The 16,266-nt window shown below is 40.1% G+C and overlaps 1 protein-coding gene across 2 annotated transcripts in view; it reads right to left on the bottom strand.

Annotated features, from left to right (window-relative positions):
• Positions 1 to 11,369: 11,369 nt before the first annotated feature.
• Positions 11,370 to 16,266, bottom strand: part of AGPS (alkylglycerone phosphate synthase) — a 73,003-nt gene continuing 68,106 nt past the window's right edge. The window contains exon 20 of one of the 2 annotated variants that reach the window (XM_083357020.1): positions 11,370 to 15,374. In XM_083357020.1, coding sequence (XP_083213146.1) covers positions 15,253 to 15,374 — 122 coding nt within the window. In that variant the 3' untranslated portion in view covers positions 11,370 to 15,252. The remainder of the gene's footprint in view (positions 15,375 to 16,266) is intronic. The other variant, XM_083357021.1, reaches the window with a different exon arrangement.

The following is a 16,266-nucleotide window of genomic DNA, read 5'->3' as shown; positions in this document are numbered from 1 at the left end:
AGAGAATTTTCCTGAGAGTTAGAACAATTATCAGTGGAACAACCTGCCTCCAGAAGTTGTGAATGCTCAAACACTGGAAGTTAAGAAGAGACTGGACAGCCATTTGTCTGAAATGGTATAGGGTTTCCTATATCCAGCAGCTTACATACATATTTATCAAGTGACAATGATTATAAAGTGAAGAATCAGAAAAGGCAGCTCAGGTGAAAGGGTGAAGTGTACATCAAAGTCAAGATGGACAGGAAGCAAGTCATCATTATGAGCCCTGCAGTGACTGGATTTGGGCAGAACTGGATGAAGGAAACTGGAGCAGATAGGGATCCTATAGGGAAAAAAATGGAGTTCACTGAATTTGTTCCTCTAGTTACGTGTAGATTAAATTGATTTGATTCACTTCTTAAATATTTTCACTTATCTCTAATGAGGGTTTTGATAGCAATTTTATTTTAAAATGGATGTTCTGGTTTTTACACTTTTCCAATGTTCACAACCGTAATGGGCTGACCCATTTGATATTTTCAGACAACTACAAATTTCCCTGCATAATAGCAATCCAAAAGAATGTGAACCTCTATGGTTTCCCCTTAATTTTTGAGTCAGATCAAACTAGATCAATATTAAGGCAAAAAAACCTCTTAGAAGCTCAAATAAAAATTGCTGCTTTTCTCCCAATAACCAATATTATAACAATAACCAAATATTAGTGTCTAAAGCAGCCTCATACTTATAACACAGTCCCCAAATTTAGGAAAGTTTTATTCTTAGCTCAATTTAATGTTCTTCCTACAGTTGTCTTGGAAGGGAAATTTAGGAAAACCCCATATGAAACCCGACATTGCCCTGTGACATGGGTGTCAGAGAAACACAGCCCTCATTCTTCTGTATTGCCAGTTTCACGGGGACAATCACCACCACTTGATTATCCCATTTATTTAAATTTCTAAGGCACTCTGATAGCCTTTATCTGCACTATCTGCTTGCTAATCAAGATAAATTTCCCTAAAAGTAGCAAAATTTTGCTAATTATGTGTAAGCCACAACCCACAAATGGTTGTCAGGAGATGGTTTTGTGTTGTTCAATTTATTGATTGTATTTTTAAAAAAAATTGACCAATGACCAAAATAAAGTTCTTTCCACTTGTCTGCTCTTTTGAGTCTTCCTACTGCTATTAACCTTTCGTCTCTTGTGCTTTTAGAAACACTGTTCCAGATCCATTTTGTCCTTAAGTTAAGAAACAGATATTTGAATAATGGAAACTCTTTGATTCTTTGCTTCATAGCTGAGGGAAAAGCTGAAATCACATTCCTCTAAATCAAAGCTTGGTAAAGTGTTGAGTTCAGAATAAACATTCCTCGAAGTCTACAATAGACCATCACAGATGCAAACCAACTGTGTTCTCATGTGGTCCGCTACGTTATGAGTTCTGTTCCATACATACTCTTTCTTCCCTGTCTTCTTTCAGCAGCTCTGTTTAATTTTCCTCTCTGCTGCAGTCATTTCCTATCAACATGATTAGTCTGCTTTAGGAGTTAAACTGGAGACAGTTGTTTCTAAAATAGTGTAGGAATGAACATGGAAGGGAAAATGTAGGCAGATATAAATATTCACAGTTTACACAGTTTAATATGCTACTAGCATTATGAAGCTTTCCATACTGCCAACACATCCATTTTCCCAACTTTAATAATGCTTGCTTAAATAAGATTGGAATACTTCTGAATTGATTTTAGGGTTTTGGGGGGTGGTAAGCTTTGCTGGCAGAGTATAATCACGGTCTTATCTATGTAATGAGCCAGATACTTTGAGAGCATCAGTTGAATTAGATTGGCCTTCCTTACCTTCAACTTGGCCAACTTTGAGACCATTCACAAGTGCCCTTCAAAAACACTAACTTTGTTAATTAATAAAAAGCCCTTAAGTCCTCTGCCAAGAAACAGAAGGTTAAACATGCTCAGCAAAAACAGTGTGGATTTCACTACTTGTATTTTTCTACATTCATCTAACAGTTCCCCCTCCCATTACTGTTGAACAACAGATGCAATAGTGAGTAATAACAATTTGTTAGCTCTGGTATAAAGTGTGGAAACAAATATCTCTGAAATTGGTAACTATAGCACAGGTGTCAAACTTGCCACATCACATGACATGTCGCGATGTATCACGACTGTTTTTGCATTGCTGGAGCTGGGGTGGCGCAGCTGCCATATGATGCAACCACACACGGGCCGGCAGTTTGACACCCCTGCTCTGTAATGATAATCCAGCAAGTTTGCATTTATAAGTCTGACTTTTTAAGGTCTGGCTACTACAGAGCTTATAACCTAATATTGAAAAGTCTTTCTTAAATGGACCAGGAAAGGCACAATTAAGAAAGTATTATGAGAGATCAAGGAAACAAGAACTGCATGATTTGATTAAGATATCTTTATTTAATGAAGTAAATACAGAATCTCAGAAACTCCAATAGGATTTTCCTAGCCTCCTTTATAGCAAGTTAATTTAGTTGGAGTTTCTTTGAAATGCTTTTTCCCAGATATTTCCACACCTGGCCTGAGCTACCATTTGTAAACGCCTTGAGGCAAACTGAACTGCCTATTTTCTCATAACATCATCACAACATTGCAAGCATACCAAAAGAAGGTGGAGCTTGTAGCTCCTTTCCTTATGTTGAGAAAAGTAACCAAGTCCTGTGGATGCCACTGAGGGTAGTAAGAAAACACTCTTACAGAAATTGGAAACTTTATTATGAATGGAGGAGATCAAATAACTCTTTTGTCCAGTGAACAGAGCTGGAATTCTGAAGATGGACATTCTCACAAAAGGGTTGCCTTGTGGCCACTGCCAGTGAACAAGCACACTTTAACAAAGAAGCCAATTTTGGCTTTGGCATATTTGAGTATATTATGTTGCACCATCCACTCTTTTTCTAACAATGTCTCTGGCAATGGAAAGGCATTATTGGAAATTCAATTTTAGGCCTGAGAATAGACTTGTGGGTGCCAATACAATGGCATGCACTTTACTTGTATTAACAAGTATCTTGGTTTGTTCTTCTTAATTTATTCTATATCCTGCCTCTCGAACTGAACAGATGAGTTCAAAAGTTACAGATGGACATGTTTATTGTCAGTATTCGATCTAACAGATGTGAACAAACTGGGCAGAAATAAACCCAACAGTTGTTTCCATTTTCTGAAAACAGAACAAAAAAAAATCTATCTAAAAAGAATTATTGCTGTTAAAAAAGCAGGTGAAGGTGAAATACAGATCAGAAGACAACAGCATCAATCCTTTAAAAAATGATGAACTCTACATCTGTTCTGGAATTATCATGGAAGGATAGAACTCCATTACTAGAGACTAAATAAACAGAAGAAATATAAATCAGTCTTATCGGTTTGCTTAAACAGATACGTATTTCTGTCTTCAGGTTGGAAAAAGTTTCAGTCATTGGCAGCTCAGAACATCTGAAAAATAAGAAAGATTCACGGACTGTTTTGCTGACAGAATCTTTAATCCAATGACCTCACAAGATGTGCTGAATTAATCAGTTAATGAGACAGAAGTATACACTTGAGAAGGGTGCTCACTATGCTCAGTATAGTGAGCGTATTTTGTTGGAAAAAAAATAAAGGACAACATTGAAAAAGAGACAAGTTTGAAAGAGGTTCATAAACATTTTGTTTATGTTTATCTTTGCAAAGGAAAATTCAAGAGCAAAACCAAGGAAAAAAAACTTTACCAAAATCCACGTGTGGTTTTTTTTTTAAATCTAAAACCAAACAGTATATGTAAAATTTGTTTTTAAAAGACAATACAATTTCCATATTTTTCACAACAAGGTGAAAGAATGTGCATGAAGGGGTACCATTTGTTTGGTAAAAGTTAAATGATCAAAAGATGCTACTGTTAAATTGAGGAGACCCAGAGCATGTCTACTCTGTCAGCTCCTGCTGGCCAGGCAGAAACTACAGGAGAGAAGGGCTCCCTCAGATAATGGGACTCTGTCCTGCGTAGGGTTTTATAAGCGATAACCGGCACCTTGATTGTACCTGGAAACATACTGGTAGCCAGTGCAGCTCACGAAAACAGGGATATCATATTAACATATCAAGACAGAGCTGCCACTGCTTGCGCCATTGCACTCTGGATCAGCTGAAGCTCCAAGGGGTCTTTTCGGGCTGCCCCATATAAAGAGCATTATACCACTCAAATAGACTATCTTTTGTCCATCTCCGCTCCTTTTGATATAGCTGCAAGAATCTATTGAGTCAAGAGCACCCCACACTTTTGCTTCTTTGTGTTCCCACCACACTGTTTATGTGAGTTAAATCGTCATCATCATAGCCATTGTCTCTCCACTGCAGGATAAAGGCCTCTTCCCCATGTTTCCAATCAATACAGTCCTGAGCTTTCTTTTGCCAATTGGGCCCACAATGCTTGCTGATATTGAAGTTTTAGGTCTCTTTCATGGACGCTTTTTATTAAGTGGAACCCATTCTATGACTGCCTTGGTCTGCCTGCCATCAGTTCTTCTTGCTATGTGACCGGCCCATTTCCATTTCAATTCTTTTACTCTCTCAATGATATTGTATACTTTCGTTTGTTCTCTAATCCAGGTGCAGGTCTTTCTATCTTGTCTTGTAATGCCGAGCATGTATCTTTCCATGGCTCTCTGCACCACTCTTAGCTTTGTATTGTGAGGTCCATGTTTCACTGGTATATGTTAGAGCAGGCAGCACACACTGATAGAAAACTTTTCTCTCCAGGCATAAGGGGAGATTGTTCTTGAAAATTATGCTTAGCTTGCTGAATGCCTACCAACCACATTTAACATGCCGTTCAATTTCCTTTATTGTGTCACCTTCCACTGAGATCTGTTCGCCAAGGTATATTGTAGTGGTCTACTGTGTCTAGTTCTTTACCAGATATAAACTTTTCTTTGGTGAATTTATTAAACATAACCTGGCTATATTTCAGGTTTATTTTTAAGCCAAATGTTTCTCCTGCTTTGTGCACTCTTGTATATGTCTTTGTAGCTGTTCTGGGTCTTTTGAGAAGAGAACAACATCATCTGCAAATCTTAAGTGATTTAAATAGGCTCTGATTTTTATTTGCTAATAGACTTTCAATTTGCTAGAGATATTACTGAATAGTTAGCATTTTGCTCCATTTTCAAGTTTTTTTCTTCATTTAAAAATGAAACAAAATGATTGAGAATAAAATATAATCCTATCTTGAAATACATTGTGGCTAGATAGTTCAGATTTCCCACGTTTAACTGAGGTTTTGCACTATGGCATTCACCTTGTTCTTCCTGGAGACCAAAACAAGAGTTAATGCTATATTTGACTTGCCATTAACTTCAGCTCTTTCAGAGCTCCACCCTATTCAAGATTGAAGAATAACCTTTTTATTGCCTTCTGTCAAGACCGGGTCCCTGTTTTATTTTACCAACTGCTACCAAATAATCACATATCACAATCCTTCAATGTCTTTTCTGAATCCATCATCACAGTATTTTGCAAGGCTAAACATGCTGACAGCAACCAACCTCTCAGATAAAATTTATATTGTTCCCAAAACTACTTGGGAACATGTGCTTCTTGGGTTGAAAGAGCACAAAAGTAACTGAAACCCTATTTATTTTATTTATTTATTAATGGGACTTATATCCCGCCCTATCTCCCGAGGGACTCAGGGCAGCTTTTGCCCTTCACAAACTCTTCCTTCTGGCAAAATTAGCCGAGGTTGATGGAAATTGAAGCCAGAATGTTCAAATGGCACCAAGTTTCTTACCTCTGATCTCAAATTCTTCAGCACACTAAAAGTCCTAAAATTTTGGTAAGCATGTAGGTTCATACACATCCAGTTAAAGTACACACAAATCCAATGTATTCCTGAGTCAAATTAGAGCAGCCTTCTATAGCCCATTTGGTTTCAGATGTGTGAACTACAACTCTCATCATACATAACCAACACTCTTTCTTGTTGCTGGCCAGGCGACAAGCAAGATAGGGAAGATTCTGGAAAGCACTGAGGTGAACCATGATGGAATTGGAGATGGCCTTCAGATTTCCCTTCCTTCCAGTTCTTTTATAAGCAATGACAGATTATTTCAGCTTGATTACTGGATCACTGCAGTATTGCAGATTAAGGTTAAGAGTGATATTGTGGAAAATAACTGGAAGTAGAGAGGAAATTTAAAAATAAAAATATATATGCTTTTAGTATTATCATGTAAGAGCCTTGGTGGAGCAGTGGGCTAATGCCTCCTTAAGTAAGACCAGCTGCCTGCAATTAGTGCAGGTTCGCATCCCACCAGGCTCAAGGTTGACTCAGCCTTCCATCCTTCCGAGGTAGGTAAAATGAGGACCCAGATTGTTGGGGGCAATAAGCTGACTTTGTAATAATGCCGCTTGGGGGGGGAAAGCCCTAATAAGCAGGCATATACCGTATATACTTGAGTATAAGCCGAATTTTTCAGCCCACTTTTTGGGCTGAAAAATTCCACTTCGGCTTATACTCCAGTCAACAAAAAAAACTTACCGAGGACTTGTGCGCGGCCGAGGCTTTGGTGCTTCCGGGATTGCGCGCACCTCTCCCAAGCAGCCGCCGTCCGGAGACCTGCCGAAGTTTGGGGAGGTTTGGGGAGGTGCGCGCGCACCTCCCCAAACCTCCCCAAACGTCGGCAGGTCTCCGGATCTCCGTGCCTTGCCTGCCTGCTTCTTTCCGCTGCGGAAAGAAGCAGGCAGGCAGGTCACGGAGATCCGGAGACCTGCTGACGTTTGGGGAGGTTTGGGGAGGTGCCCAAACCTCCCCAAACGTCAGCAGGTCTCCGGATCTCCGTGACCTGCCTGCCTGCTTCTTTCCGCAGCGGAAAGAAGCAGGCAGGCAAGGCACGGAGATCCGGAGACCTGCCGACGTTTGGGGAAGTTTGGGGAGGTGCCCAAACCTCCCCAAACGTCAGCAGGTCTCCGGATCTCCTCCCCAAACCTCCCCAAACGTCGGCAGGTCTCCGGATCTCCGTGCCTTGCCTGCCTGCTTCTTTCCGCTGCGGAACAAAGCAGCCTGAACGAAGCAGGCTGCTTCTTTCCGCTGCGGAAAGAAGCAGCCTTCTTTCCGCAGCGGAAAGAAGCAGCCTGCCTGCTTCTTTCCGCTGCGGAACGAAGCAGCCTGCCTGCTTCTTTCCGCTGCGGAACGAAGCAGCCTGAACGAAGCAGGCTGCTTCTTTCCACTGCGGAAAGAAGCAGCCTTCTTTCCGCAGCGGAAAGAAGCAGCCTGCCTGCTTCTTTCCGCTGCGGAACGAAGCAGCCTGCCTGCTTCTTTCCGCTACGGAACGAAGCAGCCTGAACGAAGCAGGCTGCTTCTTTCCACTGCGGAAAGAAGCAGCCTTCTTTCCGCAGCGGAAAGAAGCAGCCTGCCTGCTTCTTTCCGCTGCGGAACGAAGCAGCCTGAACGAAGCAGGCTGCTTCTTTCCACTGCGGAAAGAAGCAGCCTTCTTTCCGCAGCGGAAAGAAGCAGCCTGCCTGCTTCTTTCCGCTGCGGAACGAAGCAGCCTGAACGAAGCAGGCTGCTTCTTTCCACTGCGGAAAGAAGCAGCCTTCTTTCCGCAGCGGAAAGAAGCAGCCTGCCTGCTTCTTTCCGCTGCGGAACGAAGCAGCCTGAACGAAGCAGGCTGCTTCTTTCCACTGCGGAAAGAAGCAGCCTTCTTTCCACAGCGGAAAGAAGCAGCCTGCCTGCTTCTTTCCGCTGCGGAACGAAGCAGCCTGCCTGCTTCTTTCCGCTGCGGAACGAAGCAGCCTGAACGAAGCAGGCTGCTTCTTTCCACTGCGGAAAGAAGCAGCCTTCTTTCCGCAGCGGAAAGAAGCAGCCTGCCTGCTTCTTTCCGCTGCGGAACGAAGCAGCCTGCCTGCTTCTTTCCGCTGCGGAACGAAGCAGCCTGAACGAAGCAGGCTGCTTCTTTCCACTGCGGAAAGAAGCAGCCTTCTTTCCGCAGTGGAAAGAAGCAGCCTGCCTGCTTCTTTCCGCTGCGGAACGAAGCAGCCTGCCTGCTTCTTTCCGCTGCGGAACGAAGCAGCCTGCCTGCTTCTTTCCGCTGCGGAACGAAGCAGCCTGAACGAAGCAGGCTGCTTCTTTCCACTGCGGAAAGAAGCAGCCTTCTTTCCGCAGCGGAAAGAAGCAGCCTGCCTGCTTCTTTCCGCTGCGGAACGAAGCAGCCTGCCTGCTTCTTTCCGCTGCGGAACGAAGCAGCCGGCGGCGGAGGCTTGCAGAACGGCGGATCGGCTTATACTCAAGTCACCAACTTTTTCCAGTTTTTGGGGGTGAAATTGGGGGTCTCGGCTTATACTCGAGTCGGCTTATACTCAAGTATATACGGTACATAGAATGAAGGCTACTGCTGAACTTGTAAGCCGCCTTGAGTCTTCGGAGAAGGGCGGGATATAAATGGAATTAAAATAAAAAAAATTTAAAAAATGTAATCATATTTTATAATTATCATTTTGTAATCAATTGCCTGAGTAGATGCTTTGAATATATGGGGGAAAATACAAGCCTCAAGTGGAGGGAGGGGGAGAACAGGAGTTACCATGGGGCCCAGTGTGAGTCACCATCTAGGAATTGTTTTTAAGTACCTTCTGGTGCCTGGTACCCCTACTTGATCCAAGAGGTGTAGAAGATGGGAGACATCTCTCCTTTAGAATTGATAAGCATGTACATATATGGTCTGAGTAAACAGGATAGTAGGGGAGGGACCTTATTAGTATAATGTAAGCAAACAGGGGCAGAGATAATCTATTCTGTTTAGGCACTTCTGATAGATTGTAACCTCCAAAGCCTAAGACAATGGGGCCATGGGGGAGGGAATGGGATGTATAATAATATGTGATTTTGGAATTTGGGGTGTGGTTCAGTGCTTGGCTACATTGCATTGTTGCCTTCCTGAATCCATCACGCTTTGCAAACCGTTAGTTTTTAGACTTTGTTGTGAAGTCTAATAAACTTCTTTTATTTGCAACTCAGAGAGTGGATTTCAATTTGTGACTATTGTTGTGTCTAACAATATCTATCTGATAAAAGTATACCTGGCCTTGATTGTTCAATGGCAATAGGGATTCCAAGAATTATATCAGATAAATAGTCTTAAATATCCCTTGAAATATCTTGTCATGTGATAGTCTTGCACATGTATTATTTCCAGGTTCCAACTCTAGGGCAAATTATCAACCTTCTATGCCTACCACTGACTCTTCCTTCAGTGTATCCTCTTTTGGTAGTGTACTGTACCAAATACAAAGAGATAACACTATGAACATATAGATGCAACAATTAATCCTACTTATAGTGAAACCAAGGGACGTGGTGGCTCAGTGGGTTAGGACGCTGAGCTTGTCGATCAGAAGGTGGGCAGTTTGGCGGGTCAAATCCCAAGTGCCGCGTAACAGGGTGAGCACCTGTTACTTGTCCCAGCTTCTGCCAACCTAGCAGTTCGAAAGCACGTAAAAATGCAAGTAGAAAAATAGGGACCACTATGGTAGGAAGGTAACAGCGTTCCGTGCGCCTTTGGCTTCTAGTCATGCCAGCCACATGACCACGGAGACGTCCTCGGACAAGCGCTGGCTCTTCGGCTTTGAAACGGAGATGAGCACCGGCCCCTAGAGTTGGAAACGACTAGCACGCATGTGCAGGGGAACCTTTACCTTTATACTGAAACCACCAACTGTAAAAGAGACTTCTAATTCCAGGTTTTTTTAAAGCAATAAAGTAACAAGAGGCTACTTTTGTACAGGACTAAAGAATGATCTGATTAACAATTCTCACGGTTCTTCAACACTCACAAACATTCCTTCATTAAGCTGCCCCTACCCTAAATCATATCAGAACAGAAGCTTAGATACAGGTGGTCTTTGTTTAATGACCACAGTGTGTTCTGACAACTTGGTTGTTAAGCGAAGTGGTCCTCAAATGGAAATCATGTGACCACAACAACTATGCTTACAGTTTTAGTTCAGATTTCCTTTCCTTCACAGCTTCAGAAGAATATAATCCCCAAACAGCTAAGTCAATCCAAACAGCAGGGAGTTTCTGGAACCTGACTCACAAGGAAGCAGGGAAAAGGGGAAAAAAATCTGATAACCCTTTTTCCCCGCCATGCTTGGGAATGCTAACCCTGGCAATGGGATAATTAGCAAGAAGGAAATTAAAGTTTTGTTTTTACATTTATTGGAGAAGGGATTACAAGAGAGTAACCAATGGAGAATAAATACAAGAAAAGTTCTGCGCTGGCACCCACCATTTGCCTAGCATGCTCAAGGCTCCCAGCTGCATAAGAGGCAAACAAAAGCTTTTAGCATGAAACTGGGACATTTCAATGTCACCCATATGAGTACCGGAGGGTTCTAATCAACTAATTCAGACCTGAGTTTATTAACTTCCTGTTAGCACTTTTTAGAGACTGGCTGCGCTGCAGAGAAAAGCTCAGCAATAGACAGCTTGTTCAAGCAATCTTTCTGCTCTTTTGAGGGGGGGAAAATAAATAAATAAAAAAAGTCAGGCATAGACACATGTACTAACTGATCATAATGACAAACATGTGATTCAGAGAGAGACAGGCTGTGAAGATTGTAAATGGGAGCACTGGTAGCTTTCTTTCATCACTGCTGTAACTATTCACAGTTGCTGTCAGAGGCAATCAGTAAACAAAGGCTGCGTGTACTTCCTTTCACAATAAACGTTTTGGGAAAGGCAGTTCTGAGTTGGACAAGAACCAGTGGAAAATTGAAAACTGAATCAGGTTCCAGTCTCAGCTTGAGCAGTTTGCTAGGTTTTCACTCAACAGAATTCCACATGAATGGACTTTTAAGCCTCCCTGAAATCGAGCAAACTGTACATAGATCAGATATTACTCTTTAGCATTTAAATAGTAAGAGAGTTGTAACAAAGATAAGAAACCAAAGTATTCCAGAAAATGGGAGATATCTGGCCACATGAAAGGCAGCTGCGGAGACACGCAGCATGCTCTGCCATAGTTTACAGAACAATCTAAGTGGCTTGGCTCATACCACATGCTGAACCACAATTAGTTATTTATAAACCACAGTCTCTGGGTTGACACGATAGGCTACCCAAACCAGATAGATCGCACTGATGCTTAGCTTAATCAGTAAACTCAATTTATTAGGTCTGGCTTCAGAAAATGTTATCTGGAAAACAATGGAGAATTCAGTTAAAACAGACAAGTTTTATATTCTAAAAGACTGGCCTTTTGTTTTAAAGGCTAACCTCGTAAAATGCCAATAGCTTCTATCACTGCTTGACATTTAGTTAAAATATTTCAATAAAAGAGAAACAACAAGCCATTTGAAAATGTATTAATTTAATCAACTTATGGAGAACATTTAGGACCATTTTATTAATAAGCAACTATAATGTCAACATTATAACAGTAGTTGTGCAATTAACTTATCAATATATGATCAACATGTTCTACATAATTAGCAGAAAACTCAGTTTCATTAGCTAGTAGTATAGTGGATTAACTTTATTTGATATGCAGTCCCAAAATGTTAGGTTAAATATACCTATGGATGTGCTTTTACTTTTTTTCATTGGAATCCCATTGGAGGCTTCAATCTGAATCAAAAATGTTGGCTGAAACCACCCCCACTGCTCTTCTCCCATTTATGCCATGATCCAGACCCAAATTAATCACCCTACTGCTACATAAAAAACCACACAAGGCAAATACAGATACATTTAACGTAACAATTTAGTCCCCAAAACAACAGGCACTCTTAGTGTAAAATGACTGCTAAATAAGTCTTTCTAAACTGAAAACCACAAAACTCCATTCTTCTTAGATTCAACGTAACTTTCTGAAATGGTACACAAACATGTTCCACTGAAAGATGTAAACGCCAATACTCCATTTTACAAAGTTGAATTTCAAGCCCTCTCCTGCACATCTTAAGAAAACCAGGTCTCACCAATTATATTCCAGGCACAAAAGGTTGATTCCCTCTTCTCCATCTTTTGTTACTCGTTCTTCACAATCTACTTTTAAAAGGCCTCTCCATTTGCCTCATTATATGGGGGAATCAGTTTGATCCAAGGTCCTTCATCTGTGTGGGACGTGGTTGCCTAATCCTTTGCGTTTCATTACTCACCATGAACTGGAAGCACACTAAACTGAGGTCAACTGTGACTTAAAACTTATTCTATCAGGGTGGCACTGCAAACATTTTAACTAATATAAAGCTGATCCTGTAAAACTGATGTTAAAGGCAGAATCCCTCAAAAATTGCTTAGGGCGTATCAAATTGGGTTTTTCCTTGCAATTTTCATAACTTCATTTATGCTGAAACCTACCAGAGACATGCTGTGCAGCCTACCACAGGGCCTACATAGAGTCCTCACTGAGAGTGTCTGGAAAAAAAACTTTTTTTATTATTTTACAAATAATAGGCTAGGACCAGTCTGAAAGCAACAAGGCACTTTTCCAAGCTCACTCATCCTCTCCATGAGCAGTCCTGAGTAGTTATCGTATTGTAAAAAGTTTGTCCAGCATCTAGTCTTATTTAAAACATGTTCATTATTTTGTAAGGGCACCTGCTGGGAAGAGCTCATGTTATGACTAGACCAGGGGTAGGCAACCTTGGCTCTTTTATGACTCGTGGACTTCAACTCCCAGAATTCCTGAGCCAGCCATGCTCTGCCATAGTTGGCTGGCTCAGGAATTCTGGGAGTTGAAGTCCACGAGTCATAAAAGAGCCAAAGTTGCCTACCCCTGGACCAGACCCTTAAAAGCACAGGCAACATACATGCTTCTGTTTCATCTCCAGCAGTTTTGCTCCATGGTGGAAGAGGTTTCTAAGCTTTCCGACCCCCTTGGCTTCTGTACGGTCGTGTACATTTGGATGTCTGGTGAAAAGTACTGCAACTTCATCAATAAATAATTTTGAGTCTATGAGTATTGGATTCTCATGAAAGGGCAGCAAGGTGTTACAATGCAGCAGTAGAGAAAAATTAAATATGCCATATGCTTTCACAGGTCTGTTAGTATGCCATGAAAAGATAAGCAACAGCTTTTTTTTAATTTGGTGTATTTCTGATTTTTTAATGGACGTCACTTTTCAAAATTAGCATTCAGCTAGTGCGTATTTTACAAGTAACTCTTGCTAATACTCCAAACGATTTAACAATTAAAAAAGCTTTAGCAAAATAGGCATAAGTAAAGCAATTTACATTGTTCAGTTATCTGCATCGTGTCTTTGTCCAAAAGCCTGTCCACCTTTGTGACTTCACAATTACTTTGATAGGACTGTACCCACATGACACAAGATTATACTTCATGATTTGAACACTCCTTTTTATCTATAATGATATGGAACATATCTGCAAAGTATTTAATTCTGTGCAACCTAAGGAAAGAGAAGATTAAGAAAGTCCTACCAGTAAAATAAACTAATTGAGCACCTTTAATGAGACTAGAAATTTTGGGGGATAAATTTGGTCACAAGAGAAGACAACCAGGAAATTAAGCTTCTGCTTTAATTCTATTAAAAAAGCAACTGTGTTCACTGTAACACACATTTGGTTTATACTTGGTACTCTATAAAACCAAAATCCAAATCCTTAGTGTATCCCTGTTCGAGTAAGAAACTAAACTAGTAATGGTAAGGATATCTTAACCTAACTCAGAAGTAAAAATTAATGCACATATGTGACAGTCTTTAACTGGAATCCACCTAAGATTCCACCTGCTGATGAACAGTTTTGTACTTCCCTTCTGTATAGCCCCCTGTGCGTCTTCATTAGAGTCTATTCTAAAGAATTGGGACTTTAATGAGATGGAGTCACAGAGTATTTGAGCACCTCTCTCTTTGGCTGACAAAATCTTACTGATACCAACGGGCAACTAGATTGAATGATCCAAACAGTCAATCTCTGCTGAATACAATTTTATTTCTGTGGATTAAATTTAGGAATGGCTACCTATTTTGTAACCATGGTCAGGAGCCATCAGTATTACAGTATACTAATGTATAGATGCCTATTTTAGAAGTATTTGCTACAGTAAAGCAATCTTTTAAGTTTTGAACATGTGTTGATTTTTGTCTTGGAGCAGATAACACTCCTGTTTCTGAGTTTAGCTACATAGTTTGCTAAATTTGTATGTTAAACTTCAATTTTGTTATCAAAGCAGAATAAAACCTAAAAAAATGTTTCAAGTACTTTTGTTCATATAAGCCTCTTTATAATGAAACTGATTAAATCTCCTTATTTTACAATGGATTTGTAACAGGTGAACAGCTTAGTTCCAACTAAGTCAGCTTGATTTAGGCATTCTTAATAAGAACAACAAACTCTAGGTAGTGGCTCTTGGATTACCGTAAAATAATATCCCTTCCCTCAACTTTTCTGCCAAAAAAAAAATGTTTCCTCAGGAGATTCTATTCTATCATTGACAGAATAAAATTGTAGACCCATTGCATTAACTATCCTGTGAAATATTGCATTATATATTTAATTTAAATGCTCACGGATACTTTTAGAAGGTTGGTATTTTGTGTTTGTAGGTAAAACCATTTAAACATTGCTTTGAAATTTCATTTTTTCCCCCTATGGGAGGATTAGAATAGCACTATTTTTATTCTTAGGAAAAGTTGCTCTCTAAAACAAATGAAGACTGACTGTGAAGCTTGACATTTTATGTAACAATGAATTCCATTATTAAGAAAGAAAGGTTTGCTTTTCTGATTCTGTAAGGTTGATAGAGGATTTAAAAACATTTAATTTCTTAAAATAGTATCAGAGAGGAAAGCATGTTTGTCTCCTATCCAAAAAAAAAAAAACAACCTCCCCCCCCCCAATTGCAGCTGGGCATTGCTTTTATCTGCTTTAACTAAGTCAATAGAAAATTTTATTTCAGTTAAATATATTCCTATTTTTCATCGGCTTCCCAAAGTGCTTTTCTATCAAGAAAGTCTCCAATCACATCGGGGACACTCTTGAACATTTCAGCACCTACACCAGGAAAGCCATCCAAATGGGTTGTCAACTGAATGGATCTAACTATAGTCTGAACTGCTTGCGTGTGAACAGTCTTCTCTCTGCAGTTGAAAGAAGCTATAAAATTTGCAGGGAAGGAAAAGCTTCTGAAACTAATTCCATGCTATTTTGGGATACTGGGAAAACTATGAGAGTCAAACATTATTCTTTCCGGTACTTCGGTGTGGAGAGTAACAAGGTTATAAAAGGTTTCCATTCCCAAATATGTTATTGGGATCCACAAATTGTTTGATGGATTTCAGCATCCCGAAGCCAACGTCAGATACACATTCTTTCAGCCAGTGTTTTCGTAACTTGCCCACTAGAAGGAAAAAAAACAACAAAAAGTGTCTTTAATATTCACCATAATTAATCTTATGGCCATGAATGAACAAACACTGGGTGATAAATGCTTTTATTCAAAAATGAGAAATGTTTTGCTTTATTTGATTTATTGAGCCCACCAGACTATCAAGCTCATTAAGTTCAATGTATTCCCAAAGGAAACCTGGATTCCAGACTGCCTTTTCTCTTTACAAAGTATGATCAAGTTTAGGCAAAGATGATGTCTTGCATTTAATATAATTAAACTGAAGCAGCATATATTTACATGTGAGTAGAGATTCCGTACTCTGTTTTAAACAAACAATGCCCAGGCTATAATGAACTACTAGACAAAGTTATTTTATGAAAAACACTCAGGTTATCAAATAAACAAGAAAACACAATTCTCAAAAGTAGGATGACAGATTTTGGCTGTAGTTATATCTGTATCTATATTTAGGAGTAAACTTCCTCTGAACCCAGTCAAATACTTTATTTAACCAAGTATGAATAGATACACAAGGAATTTGTGTCCAGTACAGAAATTCTTAAGTGTACATGCAAAGCAATAGAATCATAATACCAAAATGGGGAGTAAAGAAAATAATGATAAATAATAATACTACAGCCACACTACATGGTTAATAGACATTAGGCATTGTTTAACCTACATTTAAGTACTACATATGCATCCAAGACAATTGACAGCTGTTACTATCTTTACATAACTTGGGGGGGGGGAAAGAGAGGGAGGAGCTTCAAGCCAGTCTTTACTCCTAGTGACAAGTCCCTGTAATTTTTTTGGCAACATTTTTGGAAATGGCTTGCCCTTGCTTTCTTCTTAAAAGTTGAATGGCCCAAAGTCACCCAGCTGGCCTTGTGCCTTTAAC

The sequence above is a fragment of the Vipera ursinii genome (genome assembly GCF_947247035.1).
Source record: "Vipera ursinii genome assembly, chromosome: 1".
Lineage (NCBI taxonomy): Eukaryota > Metazoa > Chordata > Lepidosauria > Squamata > Viperidae > Vipera > Vipera ursinii.
The sequence above is the reverse complement of the archived record's forward strand: the minus strand, read 5'-3'. Positions and strand labels throughout refer to the sequence as shown.